Source organism: Lutra lutra, chromosome 8 (genome assembly GCF_902655055.1).
Source record: "Lutra lutra chromosome 8, mLutLut1.2, whole genome shotgun sequence".
NCBI classification, from domain to species: domain Eukaryota; kingdom Metazoa; phylum Chordata; class Mammalia; order Carnivora; family Mustelidae; genus Lutra; species Lutra lutra.
This window is the reverse complement of record NC_062285.1, coordinates 13,773,135-13,800,277: the sequence shown is the minus strand read 5'-3', so window position 1 is coordinate 13,800,277 and position 27,143 is coordinate 13,773,135. Positions and strand designations below refer to the sequence as shown.

The 27,143-nt window shown below is 38.4% G+C and overlaps 1 protein-coding gene across 6 annotated transcripts in view; it reads right to left on the bottom strand.

The window, feature by feature from the left end:
• Positions 1 to 27,143, bottom strand: part of MYO3A (myosin IIIA) — a 248,501-nt gene that overhangs the window by 55,449 nt on the left and 165,909 nt on the right. For 5 of the 6 annotated variants that reach the window (XM_047743195.1, XM_047743198.1, XM_047743196.1 and 2 more), the window contains 6 exons: positions 19,285 to 19,438; positions 17,758 to 17,846; positions 15,746 to 15,875; positions 8,735 to 8,814; positions 8,199 to 8,276; positions 1,893 to 2,098 (listed from right to left, as the gene is read on the bottom strand). In XM_047743195.1, coding sequence (XP_047599151.1) covers positions 1,893 to 2,098; positions 8,199 to 8,276; positions 8,735 to 8,814; positions 15,746 to 15,875; positions 17,758 to 17,846; positions 19,285 to 19,438 — 737 coding nt within the window. The remainder of the gene's footprint in view (positions 1 to 1,892; positions 2,099 to 8,198; positions 8,277 to 8,734; positions 8,815 to 15,745; positions 15,876 to 17,757; positions 17,847 to 19,284; positions 19,439 to 27,143) is intronic. The other variant, XM_047743199.1, reaches the window with a different exon arrangement.

Genomic DNA, 27,143 nt, shown 5'->3' with positions numbered 1-27,143 from the left:
TAAATAAAAATAAAATAAGTAAGTGAGGGTCTTGGTTATCACAAGTGAAAGAATGCTTTACATTAAGCCAAGATGTTGTTTTGTTTTGTTTTGGGGGGGGCGGTTAGAAACTGTTTAGTTCTTAATCTTAATTTGTACGCTCTGAAAAAGGCCAGAAAATGTTATATATAGGGAATTTCTCAAATGCTAGATTTCACCTAAAAATTGTAATACTTTGGAATTGAAACTTCAAGTTTAATAGCTAATAGTAATCACACAATTGATAAATATCAGAAACAGGCATTTGAAGTATTAAATATATAAAGTACTGAACCTCTATATCATCACAAATGTATTCCTTAATATAGAGCTACCCTATGACCCAGCAATTGCACTACTGGGTATTTACCCTAAAGATACAGATGTAGTGATCTGAAGGGGCACATGCACCCCAATGTTCATAGCAGCAATGTCCACAGTAGCCAAACGATGGAAAGAACCTAGATGTCCATCAACAGATGAATGGATAAAGAAGATGTGGTATAGATATATACAATGGAATACTATGCAGCCATCAAATGAAATCTTGCCATTTGCGACAATGTGGATGGAACAAGAGGGTATTATGCTGAGCAAAATAAGTCAACTGGAGAAAGACAACTATCATATAATCTCCCTGATATGAGGAAGTGGAGAGGCAACGTGGGGGATTTGGGGGATAGGAAAAGAATAAATGTAACAAGATGGGATCAGGAGGGAGACAAACCATAAGAGACTCTTAATCTCACAAAACAAACTGAGGGTTGCCAGGGGCAGGGGGGTAGGGAGAGGGTGGGCGGTATGGGGAGGGTATGTGCTATGGTGAGTGCTGTGAAGTGTGTAAACCTGTCGAGTCACAGACCTGTAGCCCTGGGGCTAATAATACATTATTTGTTAATTAAAAAAATAATAAATAAAAATATGTAATATATAGCTTAATTCATTTTACATTAATTTCAATATTAAAAAGGACTGCTTATACCTAATTGAGTCTTTTTGTCTTCTAAATACTGTTATTTACTGTTGTTTTCTTTTTTTTTTTAAAGGCTTTATTTATTTGAGAGAGAATGAGAGAGAGAGAGCATGAGAAGGGAGAAGGTCAGAAGGAAAAGCAGACTCTCCGCTGAGCAGGGAACCTGACGCAGGACTCGATGCTGGGACTCCAGGATCATGACCTGAGCCGAAAGGCAGTTGCTTAACCAACTGAGACACCCAGGCACCCTTACTGTTATTTTCTAAATACTGTTACTGAGATAAAGTCTCTTTTGATCCTTATCACAATTCCACCGGGCAGTCATGACAGATTTATTAAATAAGAGGAAAAATGAGGTTCAGTACAGGCCAGGGTTTCCCAATCTCAGCACGGGTAACATTTTAGGTTGGAAAATCATTTGCTGTGGGGGGCTTTTCCGTGCTATAGGATGCTTAGCAGTATCCCTGGACTCCATGCACTGATACCAACAGCAACCTCCATCCTACCCGCTGTGACAACTAAAATGTCTCCAGATATTAACAAACATTCTTCGAGGGGCAAAACCTCCCCCTGCTGGGAATCACTGGTACAGCCCAAGGATCATCCGGCATGAGCACTGAGATGAGAATGCAGACCCTCTAAGTGCTCAGTACAGAACTGATTAGGCCTTTCGATCGTCCTGCTCATGACACGAACCCTATGCAACCCCATCAGATCTCCCAGTGGACAAGAGAAACTCCCAGCCCGTTACCTGTTCATTCAGTGCAAAATCATTTGCAAAAACAAAATGCCTCCATCCTAGAACAGCTGAGTGATTCTCTTTCCTATTTTGTTCCCTGTAATTCTTCTGATGAATTTCTCTATAAACTGTACTTAGAACCTTGAAAAGAAATCCACATACCGCTTTATGAAGTTGGAGAAAAGTATCCGATGAGAGTAGCCCAGCCTCCGAATTCTTGCTGTTTCCAGAATTCCAGTGTAGCGCAGCTGTATGAGAACTTTCTCTTTGTCATATTTTCTTGCCTGACGTTCGTTATTGGGTTTGATGCAACGGACAAAGTGAGGTTGGCCCACTACCATTTTGGATAACAAATCCATCAGGGAATACTGTAATATGTAAGAAAAATAAATTTCCCAGTGTAACATACATATGTAACACACATAAACTTAGAGGCTTGCAAGTCTTTTTATTTATTTATTTATTTTAAAATATTTTATTTATTTGTCAGAGAGAGAGAGAGAGAGACAGAGAAGAGAGCACAGGCAGGCAGAGTGGCAGGCAGAGGCAGAGGGAGAAGCACCCTCCCCACTGAGCAAGGAGCTTGATGTGGGACTCGATCCCAGGACTTCTGGATCATGACCTGAGCTGAAGGCAGCCACCCAATCGACTGAGGCACCCAGATGTGGGAGGCTGCAATAAGGCTTGAGACGAGGACCAAACCAGGCCCTGACTTGTGCCTCCTTTAAAGTCTGAATAACCTAACAAAAGGTTTAGGATGGAAAAAGTTGAATAGCACTGAGAAAGGGTCTGTGCTATGTGTTGTGCGCTCGCCTACGTGACTTCCCACACGCTTGCTAAACAAATGAGAACAATTCGGTTGGGGTCATAAGTTCATGGCTGGTCCTTGCTGCCCTAGTACAGCCCATAAATTACTTTCAGGTTTGCTGTATCAGTACAGAACACTTGTACTGGCATCAGCCATTTGGCGTCACGAGGTCTGCTTATAGTTAAATGTGAAACTTATTATGGGAACTGTGGTTGTTTAACTAGACACAGATGTTTTGCTGCTCCTATTGTAATATCACTATATATATGGCCTTAATGCTTTGAATAAACTTAGCACTGTTGGACATCCTCCTCAGTGCTCCTCCTGCCCCCATCTCTCTGCTTCTCGAGTTCTTTTCTTCATCCTCTTACCCTCACGTTCCTGGTCGATTTGTCATGCTGGCTGCAACACCCAGATGTCCCAAGTCTTTCTTTTTATTAAAAGAAAAAAAAACCCTGAAAACTGAATGTTACACCTGTTCACATTAATTCACAGTCAATGGAGAAAAATCCATATTAATGAAAATTTTATTTATAGCATATTTTTTAAAACACAGATCTACTAAAAAAAATGTAGAGGCATTAACTCAGAACTTAGCTATCAAAAGGTTGCCTGATCCAAATCGGCAAAGAAAAATTCAAACTATCACTCTTTGCAGATGATATGATACTATATGTGGAAAACCCAAAAGACTCCACTCCAAAACTGCTAGAACTTGTACAGGAATTCAGTAAAGTGTCAGGATATAAAATCAATGCACAGAAATCAGTTGCATTTCTCTACACCAACAACAAGACAGAAGAAAGAGAAATTAAGGAGTCCATCCCATTTACAATTGCACCCAAAACTATAAGATACCTAGGAATAAACCTAACCAAAGAGACTAAGAATCTATACTCAGAAAACTATAAAGTACTCATGAAAGAAATTGAGGAAATGGAAAGAAATGGAAAAATGTTCCATGCTCCTGGATTGGAAGAATAAATATTGTGAAAATGTCTATGCTACCTAAAGCAATCTACACATTTAATGCAATTCCTATCAAAATACCATCCATTTTTTTCAAAGAAATGGAACAAATAATCCTAAAATTTATATGGAACCAGAAAAGACCTCGAATAGCCAAAGGAATATTGAAAAAGAAAGCCAAAGTGGGTGGCATCACAATTCTGGACTTCAAGCTCTATTACAAAGCTGTCATCATCAAGACAGCATGGTACTGGCACAAAAACAGACACATAGATCAATGGAACAGAATAGAGAGCCCAGAAATAGACCCTCAACTCTATGGTCAACTCATCTTCGACAAAGCAGGAAAGAATGTCCAATGGAACAAAGACAGCCTCTTCAATAAATGGTGTTGGAAAAATTGGACAGCCACATGCAGAAAAATGAAATTGGACCATTTCCTTACACCACACACCAAAATAGACTCAAAATGGATGAAAGACCTCAATGTGAGAAAGGAATCCATCAAAATCCTTGAGGAGAACACAGGCAGCAACCTCTTTGACCTCAGCCGCAGCAACATCTTCCTAGGAACATCACCAAAGGCAAGGGAAGCAAGGGCAAAAATGAACTATTGGGATTTTATCAAGATCAAAAGCTTTTGCACAGCAAAGGAAACAGTTCACAAAACCAAAAGACAACTGACAGAATGGGAGAAGATATTTGCAAATGACATATCAGATAAAGGGCTAGTGTCCAAAATCTATAAAGAATTTAGCAAACTCAACAGCCAAAAAACAAATAATCCAATCAAGAAATGGGCAGAAGACATGAACAGACATTTCTACAAAGAAGACATCCAGATGGCCAACAGACACATGAAAAAGTGCTCCATATCACTCACCATCAGGGAAATACAAATCAAAACCACAATGAGATATCACCTCACACCAGTCAGAATGGCTAAAATTAACAAGTCAGGAAATGACAGATGCTGGTGAGGATGCGGAGAAAGGGGAACCCTCCTACACTGTTGGTGGGAATGCAAGCTGGTGCAACCACTCTGGAAAACAGCATGGAGGTTCTCAAAATGTTGAAAATAGAACTACCCTATGACCCAGCAATTGCACTACTGGGTATTTACCCTAAAAATACAAACGTAGTGATCTGAAGGGGCACGTGCACCTGAATGTTTATAGCAGCAATGTCTACAATAGCCAAACTATGGAAAGAACCTAGATGTCCATCAACAGACGAATGGATAAAGAAGATGTGGTATATATACACAATGGAATACTATGCAGCCATCAAAAGAAATGAAATCTTGCCATTTGCGACGACGTGGATGGAACTAGAGGGTATCATGCTTAGCGAAATAAGTCAATCGGAGAAAGACAACTATCATATGATCTCCCTGATATGAGGGAGAGGAGATGCAACATGGGGGGTTAAGGGGGTAGGAGAAGAATAAATGAAACAAGATGGGATTGGGAGGGAGACAAACCATAAGTGACTCTTAATCTCACAAAACAAACTGAAGGTTGCTGGGGGGCGGGGGGTTGGGAGAATGGGGTGGGGTTATGGATATTGGGGAGGGTATGTGCTATGGTGAGTGCTGTGAAGTGTGTAAACCTGGCGATTCACAGACCTGTACTCCTGTGGATAAAAAATATGTTTATAAAAAATAAAAATTAATGTGCTATGGTGAGTGCTGTGAAGTGTGTAAACCTGGCGATTCGCAGACCTGTACCCCTGGGGATAAAAATATATGTTTATAAAAAATAAAATTTAAGAAAAAAAAATTAAAAAAAAAGTTGCCTGTACATTCTTTAGGCAACTTTAATTAATAGATAATATTACTCTTCATATATTGGGGCACCTGGGTGGCTCAGTGGGTTAAGCCTCTGCCCTCAGCTCAGGTCATGATCCCAGGGTCCTGGGATTGAGTCCCAAGTCAGGCTCTCTGCTCAGCAGGGAGCCTGCTTCCCTTCTCTCTTTCTCTCTCTCTGCCTGCCTGCCTACTGGTGATCTCTGACTGTCAAATAAATAAAAAAAAATATTTAAAAAAATTACTTTTCATATAATTTGTTTGTAAGTAATTATAACCCTTCATGAAGCTTGCTGATAATAATATTAAGGCATATGACTTAATTTCTTGCTTATACTATTAATTTCCTTGTCTAATTCCTTCTTTATAGAAAGTATGACAGTAAACCCTTCAAGGCCTGTCAGAATCATCTCCTGGGCTAACATAAGAAATGAGAAGTGAAAGCAGTTTACTATATAGGATGTAAGAGTTACAAAAAGAAACAAAGGCATTTAGTATTCTAATGTGCTCTAGCTTGATAATTTTCTTATTTATTTTAGAATTTTCAAAGTCACATAGATAGGAAAAATGTGTGTTCACCAATGGCTTATTAAAGTGGTAACCAATGACAGGACAACTAAGTATAACATTAGAATAATCACAGTTCACCTAAAAGGGGAATCTTAGAAAATGATGTTGAAGAGCAGCACTGCTATTCACTGGCAAGAAAACGAATGTGTGAACAGAGACAGTTGGTCTTGGTTGGATTTGCTTTTAGTGTTGGAAACATAGAAGCCTATGGTTACAAAGCCAGAGGAAGCCAAATATGGAATTACACAAATGACAAAGCCTTGGATTTGCTCAGCTTCTTTTTGAGCACTGAAACTCGGATGTGATCCTCTCACAGCTGGGCTTGCCACTTGGGAGCCCCTTTTGAACAAAACATTATAGGGGCGCCTGGCTGGCTCAGTGGGTTAAAGCTTCTGCCTTCGGCTCAGGTCATGATCCCAGGGTCTTGTGATGGAGCCCCGCATCGGGCTCTCTGCCTGGTGGAGAGCCTATCCTCCTCTCTCTCTACCTGCCTCTCTGCCTACTTGTGATCTATGTCTGTCAAAAAAAAAAAAAAAAAACCTTAAAAAAAATAAAAAAAATCATTATATACTATGTGGAATTATCTTCCATCACTTTTCACTTCAGCTTGAGGAGGAAAACGATTTTACGAACTAATGTTTTAAACACACGCACAGTCTTGGACGCCAGCAACAGTGGACTGATGATGGTCTTGGATAACTCACTTAAAAAAAGGGAGATAATCTGTCTGTAAGTACACTTGCTAATTTAGCTCTGCTGTGGTCTTGCTGGAAGGTACCAGCAGAAAATGTGAGATAGTAAGCATATAAAGGTACTATGAGCTACTCAAAGATGATTAAGCACACATTCTCTCAATGAGCTTACGACTTGAAAAAGTATTTAATAAAATCACCCAGCTATTTTTAAAAGCATTTCATGATTCTGTTAGAAAACTGAAAAAACTGAATAGAAAACTCACTGCATGGTTATAGTAAATTTAGCCTAATTTCCTCCCCTTCTGCCTTAAGTTATATTGCTAATAATTTCCAATTTTTAATTGGTATTTTCTTCATTTTCATTGGCTGGTTAATATGATTTGTTATTGATTTTTAAATTGTTCTTAAAGATTTTATTTATTTGAGAGTGAGCGAGTGAGTGACAGCATGAGAGGTGGAGAGAGGCGCAGAGGGAAAGGACCCCAAGATCATGACCTGAGGGAGGCAGACATTTAATTGACTAAGCCACCCAGGTGCCCCAATACAATTTTATCTGAAGAGATAAAGAAGAATGGACACCAATAATGAGGGCAGGGGTATCTAGAGTTCTTCAGAGAACAGAGGAAGTAAAGTATTTCTTATCTTCCCTTTTCACCCTATTGTCCAAGGAAGAAAGGTAAGATAAGATCACCTTGACCTCATGCTCAGGACACAGTGGCTGACTTTCCTGGCATGTTACTATGCTTCCCTGATATCATTTCTTCTTGCCCCACACCTATACCAGTTCTTCTTTTGAGGTTTTCATCTTGACTGCAGGGAGATATGGAATGGACCTGGATGCTCAGCCTTGTCCGATCTGCCCACCCAAAGATCGTTTAGGAGTGGGAAGAAGAAGTGGTAGTTATTTATCATAGCACTGAATTAAAAAACCTGTCAGGTTTTGTTCTAGTGGAAAAGTGTTTGGTTCTTTGGACGAATCTTAACCAAAGTAGAAACTGATTAACTTAGCATGCAATAATTTTAGAGATAAAATATCAAAGCAAACCAATCCATGGGTTTTTGACAGTACTCCCTACTATGTTCTGTATCTAACAAATAGTAAATGGAATACAATGAGAATTATCTTTTGCTAATAGTACTGTGATACTTATTACTAGCTTTTGATTTGTAACTCTCATTTAAAATAAATAACAGGGGCATCTGGTGGCTCATTCAGTTGAGTGTCTGTTTTTGGCTCAGGTCATGATCCCAGAGTCCTGGGTTGGAGTCCCGTGTTGGGCTCCCTGCTCAGCAGGGTGTCTGCTTTTCCCTCTCCCCTTACCCCTCCCCCTCCTGTCTCCTCTCTCACTTTCTCTTTCTTAAATAAATAAATAGAATCTTAAAGAAATTAAAATAAATAAATAACACTCCTGGGGGGACTGAATGGCTCAGTTAAGTCTCCGACTCTTGATTTTGGATCAGGTCATGATCTTATGGGTCATGAGATCAAGCTCCGCACTGGGCTCTGTGCTGGGCATGGAACCTCCTTAGGGTTCTCTTTCTTCATCTCACTCTGCCCTTCCCTCTGTCTGAAATAAATAACATTCCTAAGCACAACACACCATAATTTAATAACTTACTCTAAAATATGATGCCACTGTTTGTGTCTTCATGTTGGTTGTCTCTATGGCATGACGTGTGGCTTCTCCACTTTGATCCTACAAAGACCAAGAAAGACAGTGATGCTTCAGTATCCACTATACTCTATGATCTACAAGGAGCCCACGGAATTTCCTTCGGGTTTTCATGGTCTATGCTTTCAAATACATAAAATAACAAAAGGTTAATATTTTTGCTTAGGGTAATTGTTTTGTCAACCCCACTGGGATTTTAATTGGTTGTGCAAGGAATGTGAACTTAACTAATATATTTTTAGTTGGTCTTAGTGTAACATTAAAACGAGCTATAAAGGAAGGGTTAGGAATGTATCATAACTGCATGATTCTTTTAGTGGCTAGCAGTAATATGAACATAACATAGCCGTTTAAGCAGAAAAAAAGATCAAAGGGAGAAAACCTAGTAAGTAAAATGCTATTTACTTTTAGGAGCACACAAACACTGTTGTTGTCAAGGTTAGATTTTTAGACTCACTGTCATACAAAATGCATGTTCTTACCTTGGTCAAGTTGATTGATTTTTCTGAAGTCCTCATTTGATAATTTATTAAATTTCCAGTTTTAGAATGTGGCAGATTACCTATAGGAATGTGGATGAAATTAAGATACATTTTAGAATTCTTAATCACTAAAAGACTTTCCCCATTTAGTTAAGTATTAAAATAAACATTGTTGATGTCATAATAGCTACCCTTGGTTAAGTATTTATGAGAAGTTTAAGGATAAAATAATATTACAAAATAATTTTAAATAAATTTTAAATTCAGAAAAAAAACAGTTTGGAGCTTAGAAAAAATAGAGGTAAGTGTTGGATTTCCTTTAATTGCTACAAGATATGATGATATCAACTAATTTGCTTTGTGTGTGTGTGCACGTGTATGTATGCATGTATGTGTTAAATGGATCTGAGATTTTCTTTAATGCAAAGGTACACTTTATAATGGGCCTTAAAAATCACATGGATTATTAATTCATATGAAATGGTTATAAGAAAATCAAGAATGGTTGAAAGCAATGGATATGTTCAATCTAACATTCAGAAAAATGTGCCTGTTACTAGGGCTACTTAAATGTGCACAACCCAAGGCCTTGAAAATATTCTGGTGTAGTGAAAAATTATGGTCCCAGAAGCCAGGAAGACATGGATTTGAATACTAGCTGTAGTACTTAAATTGTGTTGCCTGTGGATCATTTACTTAGTCTCTGAGTTGCATTTTGAAATCATATAATGGTGATAACGTTGCCTGCCTCACAGAATTTTGATGACATGTGACAGTATTTCAGGTGCATGGTGCGTGCCTGGAAATGTTCATTCTTATTCTCTCTTGTCCCACACCTCACCAAGCACAATAAACAACCCACAATCCAAGAGTTCATCATTCCACCAGTAATGTTCAAATATATCTCTAGAATTCAGTATCACTTCAGAAAGATTATTTCTTTTCATTCTCATTCTTTTAGGTGAGAAGTAGAGGTGACGTGTTTTTTGTTTGTGTGTTTTTTAGAGGAGAGAGTGTTGTGTGCATGCCAGGGGTGGGGTGGGGACAGACAGAGAAGGAGAGAGAATTTTAAGTAGGCTCCATGCCCAGTGCAGAGCCTGATGCAGGGATCAATCTTGAGACCCTGTGATCATGACCTGAGTCAAGATCATGAACTGAGCTGAAATCAAGAGTCAAGTGCTTAACTAGCTGAGCTACCCAGGTGCCCCAAGGTGACATGTTTTTGACACATCCTTCACATTCTTTGTGGTGGTGAAAGCTGCCTCTGAAGTGATGATGCAGGTGGGACCCTGCCTGGGATGCAGCTGGTAGTGCCTCTGCTGTGCTGTTGTCCCCCTTCCCTCGTTATCAGGAAAAGTGCTGTGATGGGTGTGCACACTGGCTTTCATGCTGGGCTGCACACTGGACTGTTCACTCTTCAGCTGTGAGACTTACTGTAGGCAGCAGAGTGGACAGAGATAGTAACACATGGTATTCAGAGGGGCAGCTGTGGACTTTCATTTGTTTTTTGTTTTTTTTAGGGAAAGTTTTAGAAAAAATTACCAAAATCACTACAGACTAATACAAAGGACTAGTAGCACATTAATTAGAATAAACCCAGTACTTAATAGATGCCATTACTTAATATTAGCCAAATAAGAACTAAAAATTTAAGTTTCTCTGAAAACTGAAAGACTAGAGGAAATTTACTAAAGGATTAATAATTTCAATGTAACAAAATTTATACACTAGTCATCAAATTCTTTAACAACAAAATAAATGAAAGCCTTCTAAAAATTCATTAATGCATATCAACAGGAACTAAAATTAGCATAGATGTTAATTACAGAAAATATATCCACTTTGCCTTTATAGCTGACTGATGAACAAACCTGTAATAAACCAAGGTAGCGATGCGAGCTACAAGGAACTGTAGTACATTTCCTCTTAATAATGGCTGAACTCTATTTCATATTTTAAGTCATATGTGCAACAGGTTATCTCAGAATCTTGGAGACAGTGTAATATAGGACTGAAAAACCCAAACTTTCAAGCCCACTTCTAAGACTTCCCACAGGGGCAACACTGGGAAAGTTGCTGAATATTTCCAAGACTCAGTGTCTCATCTGTAACAGTAATTCCTCCTCAGAGTGTTGCTATTAGGAGTAAATAAAAGTAGTCAGCACAGTGCCTAACACATTGCAACTTCTAAACAAATTCATGAAAAAAATAAAAAAATAGGGGTGCCTGGGTGGCTCAGTGGGTTACGCCTCTGCCTTCGGCTCCGGTCATGATCTCAGGGTCCTGGGATCGAGCCCCACATTGGGCTCTCTGCTCAGCAGTGAGCTCGCTTCCTCCTCTCTCTGCCTGCCTCTCTGCCTGCTTGTGATCTCTCTCTCGTTCTGTCAAAGAGATATATAGAATCTTTAAAAATAAAAAAAAATAAAAAATAAAAATAAAAAAATAAACAAATTTATGTATTTTTGTTGTCATTATTATTATTATGTTTGCATATCTAGGTGAATATAAAACCCAAATGTCTCTGATAGCTTTGAGATTCGGAGTCACTGAAACATCTTTGATTATGAAATTCTCTTTTCCCTGGCTAATGAAACATGGTTTTGCTGAGTCAGGAGACAGAACATAGTATTGAGAACCTGGCTGCATATTTTATAAAGGTAAAAAACATGACATTAAGTGCACGGATGCACTTGGTGGATATAGAAAGAGATGACAATTGTTAAAGTCAAAATTGAAGACATTTGTTTCTGGGCAGGATAAAGCAACACAGACTGGATTAACTGAATGACTAAAAGAAAAAAAAAAACAACAAACAACCATACAATATATATGAGGCAACAGTTTTTCTTCCCTTTCATTTTTTATTGTAAAACTTACATATCATAAAATTTAGCATCTTAATCATTTATAAGTGCACAGGTCAGTAGTATTAAATACATTCATAATGTTATGCAACCATCACCACCATACATGCCCATAACTTTTTTCATCTTGTAAAACTGAAACTTTATACCCATTAAATACTGGCTCCCCATTCCTCCCACCCCCAGCCCCTGGCAACCACCATTCTGCTTTCTGTCTGCATGATTCTAACTGCCCTAAGTACCTTATTCTGAAGAATCATACCATATTTGTCTAGGAATAACAGTGTTTATACATTGTGCATCAAACAGTACAGGACACTGATCCCCAAATGAGGGGAAACAAATGAGGTGAACCCTATGAGTATCCCAGCTTTCTGTCTAAAGAGATTTACACTGCAAGGAGGGGAACTCAGGTGAAGACTAGGGAAAATAATAGATGTAACCAATAGAAAACATGTCAAACCATAGAGTCAGTCAAACCCAACATATCAATAATCACATTAAATATAAATGGTTTGATCACCTCAATTAAAAGGCAGAGATATTTAGAATTTAAAAAGGCCCAACTACATGCTGTTTACAAAAAAAGCCCTCTTTAAATACAAACAAAAATAAGATGAAGTTGAAAGTATAAAAAAAGACATACCATTCAACCACTAATCCTAAGAAAGTTGGAATCTCTATATTATCAAGCAAAGTAGATTTCAGAGCAAAAACTATTACCAAGGATAAAAATAGTATTAATAAAGGGGTCTGGTCATCAAGAAGCCATAATAATAATTCTAGGGGCGCCTGGGTGGCTCAGTGGGTTAAGCCTCTGCCTTCAGCTCAGGTAATGATCTCAAGGTACTGAGATTGAGCCCCACATTAGGTTCTCTGCTCAGCAGGGAGCCTGCTTCCTCCCCTCTCTCTCTCTCTGCTTGCCTCTCTGCCTACTTGTGATCTCTGTCTGTCAGATAAATAAATAAAAAATCTTAAAAAAAAATACATGAAGTGAAGACTGATAGAAATGAAAGACAAAATAGACAAATTAGATTATAATCAGATATTTTAAAACTCTTCTCTTAGTAACTGGTAGAACCAGGAGAGAAAAAACCAGTAAGGATATAGGAGATTTGACCAATACTATCAACCATGTTGACCCAATTGACATTTATATAATTCTCCATCCAACACAGTGAAATACACATTGTTTTTAAGTGTAAATGAAACATAAAATAAAATATATCATATTCTGGGCCATAAAACATGTCTCAGTAAATTTAAATGGATTAAATCATACAAAATATGCTTTCTGAGCACTATGGAATTATATTACAAGGCCACAACACAAAGATATGGAAAATCCCAATATTTTTAGAATTAAAATTTGATACTTATACATAATCCATATAAGTACTTACATTAGAAAAGAAATGTTTTCTTAAATCAACGACCTATGATCTCACCTTAGAAATTAGAAAAAAGGAGACAAAATAAAACCCCACATAAACAGAAGAAAGGAAACAAGAATGACCCCCCCCCCAAAAAAAAAGAAAGGAGGGAAAAAAATAAGATAGAAAGCAATATCAATGGAGAAAAATCAGTGAAACTATAAACTAAATGCTGGTTCTTTGAGAAAATCAGTAAAATTGACAAATCTCTAGAAAATCTATCAAGAATAAAGTGAAAGAGGACACAAAAGATTCAGATCAGGAATGAGAGAGCTGATAAAACTCCAAGATCTATAGATATTAAAGCATAATATAAGGGAACACTATAATCAAAATTATGTCAATGAATGTGACTACATAGATGAAACAGACAAATTTCTTAAAAGATACAATCTACTAAAGCCCATTCAAAAAATTAGATAATTAAATATTCTAAAATTTGTTAAAGAAATTGATTGAATTTGTAATTCAAAACCTTCTCACAAAAAAAGCCTTCTGGCCCAAATGGCTCCACTAGTGAATTCTACAGAGGAATTCAGAAAGAATTAATACTCTACTTTTCCTGGAAGCAATACTTCTGAATTCATTCTGTGAGGCCAATATTACTCTGATCCCAACATTAGAAGAAAATTATAGTCCAATATCTCTCATGAACACAGATACAAAAATTCTTTCTTTTTTTTTTAAATTTATTTATTAGACAGAGATCACGAGTAGGCAGAGAGGGAGGCAGAGAGAGAGAGAGAGAATGGGAAGCAGACTCTCTGCTGAGCAGAGAGCCCGACACGGGGCTCGATCCCAGGACCCTGGGACCATGACCCAAGCCGAAGGCAGAGGCTTTAACCCACTGAGCCACCCAGGCACCCCACAGATACAAAAATTCTTAACAAAACATCAGCAAATTTAATCTAGCAATACATGAAAGTCCAAAGCATCATGACCACGTCACATTTTTCCCAGGAATAAAAAGTTGGCATAATATTAAAAAATCAATCAATGTAACTCATCATATTTACAGATTAAAAAAATAAATGAATGATCATTTCAATACATGCAAAAACGCATCTGACAAAATTCAAATATGCCTGTCTGGTAAATACTCAGGAAGCTAGGAATAGAAAGAACTCCTCCTCCTGAGAAAGAAAGTCTATGAAAACCCTACAGAGAACATCCTATTTACTGGGGAAAAACTGAAAGCTTTCCCCCCAAAATGAGGAATAAGACAAGAATGTTCATTTTTAGCACTTGTACTCAATATTGTGTTGGTGATTCTAGCCAGTGCAACCAGGCAAGATGAAGACATAAAAAGTAAACAGAATGGAGAAGAAAGGGGGAACTCTTTTTTCACAGGTGACATGATTATCTATACAGAAAAATCCTATGGAATTTACAAAAAAAAGAAAGTTACTCTAATAAACGAGCTTAACAATACTGCAGGGTGAAAGATTAATACACAGAGATCACCTGGACTTCTATATGCTAGCAACAAACAATTTGAATTAAAATTACCATTTATAATAGCATAAAATGTGATATATAAGCAGATAATTTAACAAAGACATAAAAGTTGCACACACTGAAAACTACAAAATATTACTGGGAGAAATTAAGGAAGACAATAAATGGAGAGCTCTATTGTGCTCCCTGATTGGAAGACCTAATATTGTGAAGATATCAATTCCCCCAAAATTAATCTATAGCTTCAGTGTATCCCAATCAAAGTCTCACCAGGATTTTTGGTGGAAATCGACAAGCTTATTCTAAAATTTATATGGAAAGGCAAAAGAATTATAATTGCCTTGACAGCTCTGAAAAAGAAGAGTTGGGTAGCTTATACTACCTGATTTCATTTTTTTAAAAAATTAAACTACAGTAATCAAGAAGTGTTGCACTGCCTTAAAGATAGACAAATATCAGGGACACACAACAGAAAAGTCTAGAAGGAGACCTACATGTATATAGTCAATTGATTTTCAACAGGGCGCCCAAGCAATTCAATGGGGGAAAGAACAATTCTTTCAACCAGTGGTGCTAGAACAAATAGACAAGGGTCAGGAGTGGGGATGGGAGGGATTCCAGAGTCATGAGGAAACATCATCTGGGGGTGATGAATATGTTTACTACTGAATGTGGTGATGGTTTTACAAGTATATATGCCTGTCAAAAATGTATCACATTTTACTGTCTAAACATGTCTTTTTTATTGTGTCAGTTATATCTCAATAAAACTGTAAAAAGAAATGCAAAATAATAAAACAAACTCCAATAAAGAAAAATAACCCAAACTACAGTTTTTTTCTACTTAAAAGCAAATGCAAACATGTATATGGTTGGGTGGAACAAAGGCATGTAAGTTTTTAACCAATAAGGCAGAGCTAACTAAACATATAGAGCCTTAAATACTAACCCAAAAGCTGTCCAGTCCTGAAGCAGAGGTCACTCTGAACTTTTCAGAGGGGAGCATGTTTTTCTAGTGAGTAGCTAAAATACCACCCTATTTTCTGGTTCGTTCTACAGACACTTTTCTTTAATGAAAACCTAGTTTGTTTATACTCACTTTTACATGTTCTTCAGACAGTTTGGGCAGAATGTATTAAAAAAATGCATATTTAGTGAGCTAAAAACAAACCAACATAAAAAAATTGAGACTTATACTCATGAAAATCACAGTCAGAAACTATAGGATTGGGCCCAAGGAAGTTGCCTTAGCTTACCTGTTTTTGTCAGAGGGTGATTGACGAGTTGGCGAATTACACTGTTTTCTGATGACCTCAAAAGGAGCACAATATCCGTTGGAAGAGTGTCTCTATTCTTAGCTAAGAAGCCCCTTGCATTATAGAGTACCTGTTGATAAAGTACATTTCAGTGTCACAGTCAATGTCATCCTCATTGTCATCATCACCATCAACAGTGGCAGGGGCAGAACCATCAACAGGTATTTACTGAGAACTTCCTCTGTGCTGAGTGACAGGTATACAAAATTTATAAAGGCAGTCCTTTACAACGTGGTTGGAGGAGCAAACTTTTCCATGTCTACAGTATTTTTTGTCAGAAAAAAATCTGTGTCTAGCTAATTTTATTTGGGTTGAAATCATGGTTTGATTCTTCTCACTTATTATGCTGGAAATTTGGTATTGTTTCCTTTCTTTGTTTAGAGGGTAGAGGGTGGCATAAAGGAGGCACCTGAGGCCACCAGGCATTCTCATTTCCATGATAACTGAGTCACGCACAGTGAATCGGCCATTACAGATTTTCGTCTCAGTAAGGAGTATGGTTTAAGTACATTATGAACATTCACATTTCTGGCACTTCTAAATAATTTTAGGACTTTCTAAAGATCAACGTAACCCAAAGATTTCTGTAGGATGATCTAATATGGTTTTTGTTATGGGTTGAATTGTATCCCTCCAAAATTAATATGTTGAATTCCCAATCCCAAATGTGACTGTATTTGGCTAGGGTCTTTAAGGAGGTAATTAAAGTTAAATGTGTTCCTAAGGGTGGGACCCTAATCCCATAGGACTGGTATCCTTGTAAGAAGAGAAAGACCCACTGGAGATCCCTTTCTCCTTCTCATGTACTCAGAGAAAAGGCCACAGGAGGACACTGAAGGATACACTCATCAGCAAGCCAGGGAGAGAGGTCTCCCTGACCTTGCTGGTACCTTGATCTTGAACTGTGAGAAAATAAATTTCTGTGCTTTAAGCCACCCATCCTGCATTATTTTTCTTATGACAGTCCAAGCAGGCTAATACAGCTCTTAAAAACAACTGGATAAAATGATCCTAGAAATTCTTAATGAATGTTTTTTTTAAAAAGCTTGTTTGGAAAAAATCACATGCTGAACACCATGGGAGAGGCCATAACTATAATATTGAAGGCAGATTTTTTTTTTTCCAGTGACAGAAGCCTGTGGAACAGAGAAATCTTAGCAGACATGAATCTTCCAGGTTCTGTGTTATTTTTGTTGTTCATGTGTTTTTCATTCTAGGCATTTCTTTCTTAATTTTAGTATCTTCTCAGTCCTCCAATATTTACCACATCATTGTGAAGGAGTGACCTCTGCAGAAGGGAGACAGAGCGTCCTCTGGGTTTAGGTTTATCGCTGAGGTCTGCTCTGCTGTGGGAATGTGCATAGACAGCCAACTGCTAAACAGTCCATCAGGCAGCCCTACCGAGGCTAGCTCTGTTATCTGACCACACCTCCAATCTAGTACTTTCTCCTGTTGGGCGGGAGGAGAGACAAAGTCTTCTGTGGAGAGAGAAGCACCTCAATACTGAAAAAGGCAGTTTATGTAAAAGGTTCCCTGCTATCATTCAAAGAAGCAAAAATAGGTCCCCATTGCCAGCCAATCTCACCCAAAGCCAGATCTTAGGGTCAGAAAGATGGAGGCTTTGATGCTTGTCTCTTTGTTCTCCTTTAGTTTCTTAATAAAAATTCCTCTAGAAAAACTAGAGCATTTGTGTTTGAAAAAGTAGGAGAAGGATTTTTTGGTTAACCTTTTCAGGATAGATGTTAGAGCTGGACGTTCTGGAGTGGGAGTGGCTGGCAGTGGATTGGACAGATTGGAGGAAGCTGGAGAACAGTCAGGGCCAGTTTGGGGCAGAAACAGATGGCCATCTCATTTTAACCATCTAAATATTTCGGGCCATAGCTTTCATGTTTCTCATTATTATTTGATAAAGGATTAAGAGAAACTCAGTCATAATTCTTCACAGTTCTTACCTTTCCTGCATAATGGTGAATTCCAAAACTAAGTTCCATTCTTTTGGGCCTCCAGAAGTACTGCGATTTCAAGTTCCCTTCAAATTTTTCTATAGAGAAAAAAAAAATTGAACTCCACTATCAAGCCATGTAAGGAGATCCTCAGAAAATATTGATTGATAGAATCATCTCTTTCACTGTAAAATGGACAATGTGCACTGAAAGGACAATTTTACATGGCTGACAAATGCAGATTTGGAGCAAAAATGGTGAGACCAAACTCAAGATCGTGACTGTAACCATTCTATTATGATTTAGAGCAACAACTCTTAAAAACTCTTAAACCTTGGCAACCAACAGAACCACCCCTGGAAGGCCTATTAAAACACAGAGTTTCTGACTTAGTAGGTCTGGGCATGGGTGGAATCCAAGAAGTCATATTTCTAGAAAGTTCTCAGGTGAGGCTGATGTTCCTGGTCTGGGAAACCACATTTTTTTTTTTTTTTTAAGATCCCACTTCTTTATTTGACAGAGAGAGACTTAGCAAGAGAGGGAACACAAGCAGGGAGAGTTGGAGAGGGAGAGAAGCAGGCTTCCTGCTGAGCTCCATGTCCTAGAAAGGACATTTTAACCTCAAAATCAAGTGATTGCTATGAGACATTTAACCCCAGAACTTTGGGGTTGTTTTGCTTTCCATTAGGATTGTCCAATTAGAGGAGAGAATAAGCCAATGAGTGAGTCAGCAGGAAGCAACCTCACAGACTTAATGGTAAGAAACAGACTGTCACCCAAAATAAATGAGAGAAAATGTGAATCCAAATTTTCTGCAAATATTTATTATATATAATCAATATCTCCTACCATCAGGGAATATGGTATTTCTACATTAAAAATGATTTTTTTTACCTGAACAAGCTAAAGTTTTATTTTTTAATCTAAGGAATAAGACATTTAAAATTTTTACCATTTTAAATGATAATCATTTAAATACAGCATACATAACTTTGCCTTCTTAAACAGAAAAAAATGAATTCATTTATGCTTTCTTTGATGACTTAGGATTATTGTGAATATTTATTAATGTACTGTAATTTAGAAATTATTAAGGTACTGGAGGCTGTTTGCCTCTATTAGTCAAGTGATGAATTTATTTCCTTCTCATTAGCTATCTCTTTCCAAATTCCAGAGCTGGCCTTGTGCCCTGCCCTCCAATTTCTAATTTGGAGCTGGGTAGGTCCTTTTTTGAGAAGGGGGGCTTGATAATTTCTAAGGTTATTTCTAACATAAGATCCTACGACTGAGGGCTCTACCACTGTAAGGAAAAGTCCAATATCAAACTTGTTTAATTCATCACTAAATATTCCATCCTATTTTAAACATTCACTGGTCCAGATATGAGACCTAGAGCCTCGTCTTTAAAGTTACATATGCAGGCTTTGTGATAGCTACTTTCTCCCAGATAATTGAAAACCCATTATTTTTAAGTCATTCAAAACATTAGATGACTGCAACACAAAACGAGGCAGACATACTGGATTTGAAACTCACCCACAAGGGTCTGGTCTGTGGCCTTGGGAAATCGACTTTCTTCATCGAGTAGGGATAGCAAACCCATTGGCTTCTGCAGAAACATATCTAGGAGGGGCAGGTTATCTTCATATTCAATCACTCTGGCATTAACACCCTCATTTAGGTATTCATTCTGTAACAGGACATGACACATAGAAGAAATTCACTCAAAAATGTGTGAATTATGACATTGTGAATTTTTGATAGGTAGCTTGACAGTAATTACCCCAAACTCTCTTTTACGCATATTATAATAAATTGCTTCCTATGACATTGCCCTTAAACTGAGGATATCGTTTTATTTTTCTTTCCCTAAAACTGTTAGTTCATTAAAGTCATCGGTGACTTGGTAATAATAAAATTTTCTAGTCTCTATACCAGAATTATAGACATCTGAGGTATTCAAAATGCAAGAGAATGTGTTGGTAATGAGCAGTAATAAAGTTACGCTCCAGAATTTATAGAATATCAATTAGGTATATCTTAGAGTTATATTATCCCCAATTTAAACCTTTGATCTAGTTTCAGAATCATATGGTTTCACTTACTTGTGCAGCATAAGGAATAGCATGGAGGACATTAGGAGAAGGAAAAGAAAAGTAAATTGGGGGAAACCAGAGGGGGAGATGAACCACAAGAGACTATGGACTCCAAGAAACAAACTGAGGGTTTTGGAGGGGATGGGAGTGGGGGGGGTTGGGTGAACCTGGTAGTGGGTATTAAGGAGGGCACGTATTGCATGGAGCACTGGGTGTGGTGCATAAACAATGAATTTTGGAACACTGAAAAAATTAAATTAAATTAAAAAAAGAAAACAAACAAAAAAGAAAACAGATGAACATAGGGGAAGGGAAGGAAAAAATAAAAATAATAAAAATAGTAAAATAAGATAAAAACAGAGAGGGAGGTGAGCCACAAGAGACTCTTATCTATAAGGAGCAAACTAAGGGTTGCTGGAGGGGCAGTGGGTGTGGGGGGTAATCAAGGAATATGCATTAAGGAGGGCACTTGATTTAATGAGCACTGGGTGTTAGATGCGACCAATGAATCTCTAAATTCTACCCCTGAAACTAAGAATACACTACATGTTAACTAACTTGAATACAAATAAAATCTAAGAATAGTGGAGTAAAAAAAAAAAAATAAAAAAAAGAAAAGAAATGGATCTCTCAAGAACATTTACCTAACTTCTCAGTCATGATGAAATTTACATTGTCAATAGGGTAGACAACCGTGGGTCATAGGAATGACCAATGGATTTAGAACCAACAACCCAGTCTATCTGGTACATTAATAACTGGTTGTTATTGAGTATACCATAAGTTGCATAAAATAAAAAGGATAAATAACAACTAGTGTTAAGATCATGGGGCCCAGGCAACATGGGTATTGATGATCTATTTTACCAAAGGGGCATGAAGAATGGTGCTCTTGGGGTGCCTGGGTGGCTCAGTGTGTTAAAGCCTCTGCCTTCGGCTCAGGTCATGATCCCAGGGTCCTGGGATCAAGCCCTGCATCGGGCTTTCCGCTCAGCGGGGAGCCTGCTTCCCTTCCTCTCTGCCTGACTCTCTGCCTACTTGTGATCTCTGTCTGGCAAATAAATAAATAAAATCTTATAAAAAAAAAAAAAGAATGGTGCTGTTGCTCTGTTCCTATGACTCTTCCCCCACACTGGGCCCCTACCCCAGTGCCGCAGGCTATTAGAGGACATGCATGACCCTGGGACAACTTGAAGTCATGCTCCCATGCAGAGCGCTCATCAGTTCTCAGGTGATAAAGCAGTTATCACTGGGAAGTGTAGGAAATAACTCTTGCCTCGGGCAGAATATTCTTCACCATTCAGAACTATAAAATGACAGGGTATTTTCATTATTATTTTAACTTAAAAATTTTTTTTTAAGGAGGCTCCATGCCAGGCCTGAACTCACAATCCAGAGACCAAGACCGGAACTGAGACCAAGAGTTGGACGCCAGCTGAATGAGCCACCCAGGGGCCCCTTCATTATTATTTTAATATAGTCTTTAATGCATTAAATATTTTCACTGAACATCCTATAATAAGGCATCGTGATGGGTGATAAAGAGATGTTTAACACAAACTCCCTGTCCTCAGGTGGATTTAAGATAGAACTTGAGTGATAAGGTTAGTAAATAAATACTCAAATGCAAGGTAACATACGATAGATAAACGATACTTACTACGTACTCTATGGAGTTCAGGGAAAGATAATCAATTTCTGGCAACTCTGTGGAGGAATTTAGCCAATGGCAGGTGGGGCACTTAATAAGCCTAAATTTATAACCAGTATTTTGAAGACTTATGAAATTGAAATCTCATTTCAAGGGTGTCACCAGGAAAAAGAAATATACATTTTTAAGACAAAAAAATTAATATGTAAAAATTTGGCAGTGCCCCTTGGCCTGAAAGGTAGACCACCTGAAAGCCATTTGGTTTATCCAGTACATCAAAATGGAAACAATGTCTGGAAGTTTTACAGCCTTTGCATTTGAAGGTAACCTTGAGAGCCATATGCAGACCCAGAATGACTTCGCTAGTAGACATATCAGGCTGACAGCACATTACAGCTTAAATGACAACAGCGAAGTTCAGAAGAGGTTTTGTATGTTTTGTATAGAAAGCACACAAGGTTAAGGTCTCAATCAGTGCATTTGTCATTTCTATTTGCCTGTGTCAAAATCCACGGAATGCTTTTGTGGCAGGTCAGACTGGAAAGAGATGAGTAACGTGGGAAACAATGGGCTCCCCTTGAAGATACTTGTAAGTATTAGGGACTCCAGGCAAACTGACAGACAGAACATGCTGTTATGGAGGAGTTATAAAGCATTTTGAGTAAAAAGAGCTTGCATAGAACAACCGATTATGTATTTTTGTAGAGGTTATGACCTCAAAATACTTAGTTGTTTTTAAGTGTAAGTGGAGCAACGAAGCTCTTAGAACTCTTAAGAAAGTCCTTTGCTATGCCCTGTATGTTAAAAATACATTTAGAGCAGAAGATAAGTGGAGTTATTAACTTCAGTAAAGGACTGCTTAGCATATATTATCTCTGCTCTGTTCGGATGGCCTGAGTTCCCTTTTGAGAAGGGCAGATGAATAATTATTTAAGTATAAATCAAGGAGGGGAGGGAAATCAGAAGACTTGGATGTTAAGGAGGCTTCATGCCTGAGTCGAAGGCTTGCTTGTTTTTCACGGAGTTTTCAGGGCGAGTTGGGAAAAGGACACGGTGGCAAGGAAGCCCGTGGAAGGTGGCCCCCACACACAGCTCTGGCCTAGACACAGGGCTATAACATGTCCCCATAGGAGAGATTCTAGATGTCGAAGTTGAGTCCTCCGCCTCACACAGCAGTGTGGAAGGGTGGTTCCCAAAGGCTGAGAGGCTGCAAGCTTCCACGTGGCTTGGAAGGTGGATGGGGACGTTGGTTTCCACCCCTGGGCACAGACTGTCACTCAGTTGAGGATGGACTCTCACCTCCTCGGGAGACCTTCCCCCATGGTCCAGACTAATTCAGCAACACCGCCCCCCCCCGCCCCACCATTCATCAGCTGGTCACTCCCTATCTCTCTACCGCCATGTTTCACATTCTTTCACAGTATTTCTAGCATTTTTACTGGTTTATTATTCTCCTTCTCTTGTTAGAATGGGAACTCCAAGAGGACAAGCACTTTTACTTACCTCTCTGTTTTTGAGCTAAGTATCTAGGGAGACCTGAGCATATTAAATAAATGACTTTGTGTTAGGGATTGAACTGCTCCCCGCTCCTGCCCCAGCCAAGTTCCTATGTTGAAGCCTTCGTATCCAATGTGACTGAATTTTGGAGATAGGGCTGTTCAGGAGGTGATTAAGGTCAAATGAGGTCATAAGGGCATGGCTGGAATCCCATAGGATGGGTTCTCTTTTATCTTTAGCACAGATTAGCTGGTCAACTCGTGAATGTTTCACAGGCTCATGATGAGCATTTCTAGACTGATTTATTTTAAAGCTTGCAGCAAGGTGCTTTCTAATCAGCCCTGCACATATGCTCCTATGTGTAGGCACTTGCTGCGTCCTCGCCAGCCTGAATATTCTCATTAAAGAACTTTTTCTGGTATTTTTGAGAGGTGAAAATGATAGCGCATTGTTGTAGTTGCATTTCTTTGACTGGATCTTAAACTACTTGAGAGGATGGTTTAGAGGGAAACAACATATGTCTATGCTTGGCACGTATTACACAATGCCCGTGGGCTACTATGGAGAGTGTTATTATTCTGGAACGGATAATCATGACCATAATTTAGCTTCTTCTTGGGCTCAGAGGTAACATCACACCACCATCCATTGTTGTGATATCGCCGAAGATTCAGGAAGGATGAGATCAGAGGTAAAACAGAGGAAAAGCTAAGGGGCTTCACTGAGAACATCCTGATGTCAGGTTAACTTTTTAACTTTTTTTCTTTTGTCTCTTCCGCATTTGTTTCTACATGTTCTCCTGGTCATGGGTTAACTCTGTCTTCCTTAGGAGTTCATTCTGAAGATGCCTGGCTGGCTTAGTCAGCAGAGAATATGCCTCTTGATCTTGGGGTTATAAATTTGAGCCCCACAGTGGGTACAGTGTTAGAGGCCACGGCATGGTTGGAGTCGTGGATCAAACCAGGCCCTGACTTGTGTCTCCTTTAAAGTCCGGGCGCCTTGATAAGGGGGTAAGGACAGGAAAGTTGAGTAACACTGAGGAAGGGTCTCTGCTACGCGTAGTGCGCTCACCTACGTGACTTCCCACACGCTCTCCCTACAGAAGGGAACAATGTGGTCAGGGTCATGAATTCTTAGTTGGTCCTTGTTGTTCCTGTACTTTCCATAATCCACTCTCTGGTTGATTGTAACTTCTTGTATCAGTAGTAGCTAATGGCATTAGCCGTGACTACCTGGCATCACGAGATTTGTTTGTAGTTAATGTAAACTTGTTATAGGAACTTGCGGTTATCTGACTAGATACTGATGTATTACTCCTCCTATTGTGGTCTGCCTTATAAATGCTTGTAAGATGTGGAATAAAATCGGCACTGTTGGACATCCTCCTCAGTGCTCCTCCTGCCCCCATCTCTTTGTCTCTTAATTTCTTTTCACCATCTCTTACCCTCACGTCCCTGGTCGATTTGTCGTGCCGGCCGCGAAAGTACAGAGATTACTTAAAAATAAAACCTTAAAAAAAAAAAAAAAAAGGAATTCATTCCTGAAGCTGGATTCTGAGTGTCTTTCCTGGGGAAATTATCTTCTTTTCCCTCCCCCAGCTTCACTGAGGTATAGCGGACATATAACATTGTGTTAGTTTAAGGTGTATTGTGTACTGACCTGACATACTTATATATTACAAAATGATCACCACCATAGAGTCAGCTAACTCCTCTATCACATCACTAACTACTAGTTCTTTTTTTTGTGGTGAGAATTTTTAAGATCTATTCTCTTAAGAATTTTTAAGAATATGGTTCAGTTTTATTGGCTGTAATCACCACACTGTGCATTATTAGGCCCATTGGGCTTACTTGTCTTCAGACTGAAACTTTACACTTTGACCAACATCTCCCTATTTCCCGCAGCTCTCAGGCACTGGTGACAACCATTTTAGTCTCTGATTTTCACTTAGCATAATGCCCTCAGGTTTCCATCTATGTTGTCACAATTAATAGGATTTCTTTCTTTCTCACGGTTAAACACATTCCACGGGGTATGTGGGGGGTGTGTGTTTATGTGTAAGATTCTCTATCTAGTCATCCTTTGACAGAAACCATTGTTGTTGTTTCCACTATTGTGAGCAATGCTTCAATGAACATGGGAGTGCAGACATCTCTCACAGATCTTGTTTTGATTTCCTTTGGATATATACCCAGAAGTGGGATTGCTCAATCATATGGCAGTTCTATTTTTAATTTTTTGAGAAGACTTCATACTGTTTTCCATAGTGGTTACAGTGATTTATATTCCCACCAATCAGGCACAAGCATTCCCTTTTGTCTACACCTTCACCAACACTTGTTATCTTTTTAAATGATAGCCATTCTAACAGGTGTGAGGTGATACCTTGTTGTGGTTTTGATTTGCATTCTCCTGATGATTAACGACGTCAAGCACCTTTTCATGTACTTGTTAGCCACTTGTGTGTCTTTGGAAAAATGTCTGTTCAGATCCTTTGCCCACGTTTTAATCAGAATTTTTGTTTTTGCTTTTGCTCTTCAGTTGTATGAGTTCTATATGTTTTGGGTATTAACCCCTTATCAGATATATGATTGACTAATATTTTCTCCCATTGCATAGGCTGTCTTTTCATTTTGTTGATGGTTCCCTTTCCTGAGCAGAAGCTTTTTAGTTTGATGTAGTCCCACTTGTTTAGTTTTGTTTCTTTGGTCAAATCCAAAAAAACATTGCCAAGAATGATATCAATGAGTTATCCCTTATATTTTCTTCTAGGAATTTCACAGTTTCAGATCTTGTGTTCAAGTCTTTTAATCCATTTTGAGTTGATTTTTGTGCATGGTGTAAGATAGGGGTCCAATTTCATTCTTTTGCATATGGCCTCCCAGTTTTCCCAGCACCATTTATTAAAGAGACAATCCTTTCCCCATTGGGTATTCTTGGGACCCCTGTCAAAAATTAATTGACCATATGCTTGGGTTCATTTCTGGGCTCTCTACATTGTTCCATTGATCTATGTGTGTTTTTATGCCAATACCACACTGTTTTGATTACTATGGCTTTGTAATGTAAATTTGAAATCAGGATGTGTGGTGTCTCCAGCTTTGTTCTTTCTTAAGATTGCTTTGGCTTTGGGATGCCTGGGTGGCTCAGTGGATTAAGCCTTTGCCTTCAGCTCAGGTCATGATCCCAGGGTCCTGGGATCCAGCCCCACATTGGGCTCTCTGCTCTGCGGGGAGCCTGCTTCCTCCTCTCTGCCTGCTGCTCTGCCTACTTGTGATCTCTGTCTGTCAAATAAATAAATAAAATCTTAAAAAAAAAAAGATTGCTTTGGCTTTTTGAGGTCTTTTGTGATTCGATACAAATTTGAGGACTGTTTGTACTGTTTCTGTGAAAAATGTCATCAGAATTTTGTTAGGGACTGCACTGTATCTCTAAATTGCTTTGGGCATTTTAACAATATTAATTCTTCCATTTATTTATGGCTTCTTCTATTTCTTTCCTCAATGTATTATAGTTTTCAATATACAGATCTTTCACCTCCTTGGCTAAATTTTATTCCTAAGTATTCTTTTTGATGTTATTATAAATAGGACTGTTACCTTAATTTTTTTCCCGATAGATTGTTGTTAGTGTATAGAAAAATAAATGATTTTTATATTGATTTTGTATTCTGCAACTTTACTGAATTTGTTGAATTAGTTCTCATAATTTTTTGGTGGAGTCTTCAGAGTTCTCTACATGGAATTTCATGTCATCTGCAAACAGAAACCATTTTACTTTTTCCTTTCCAATTTGAATGTCTTTTATTTCATTTGCTTGCCTAATTGCTCTGGCTAGGATTTCCAATACTATGTGGAATAAAACTGGTGACAGCCGGCATCTTTGTCTTGTTCCTGATCATGCAGGAAAATCTCTCAGCTTTTCACCTTTCAGTATGGTAGCTGTGGATTTGTCCTATATGGCCTTTATTATGTTGAGGTATGTTCCCTCTATACCCACTTTGTTGAGACTTTTTTTTTTTAAATCATGAATGGAATTTAAATTTTGTCAACTGCTTTTTCTGCTTCATTCTGCTAATCTGGTGTACCATACTAATGATTTGTGTCTGTTGAACCATCCTTGTACCCCTGGAATAAATTTCACTTGAT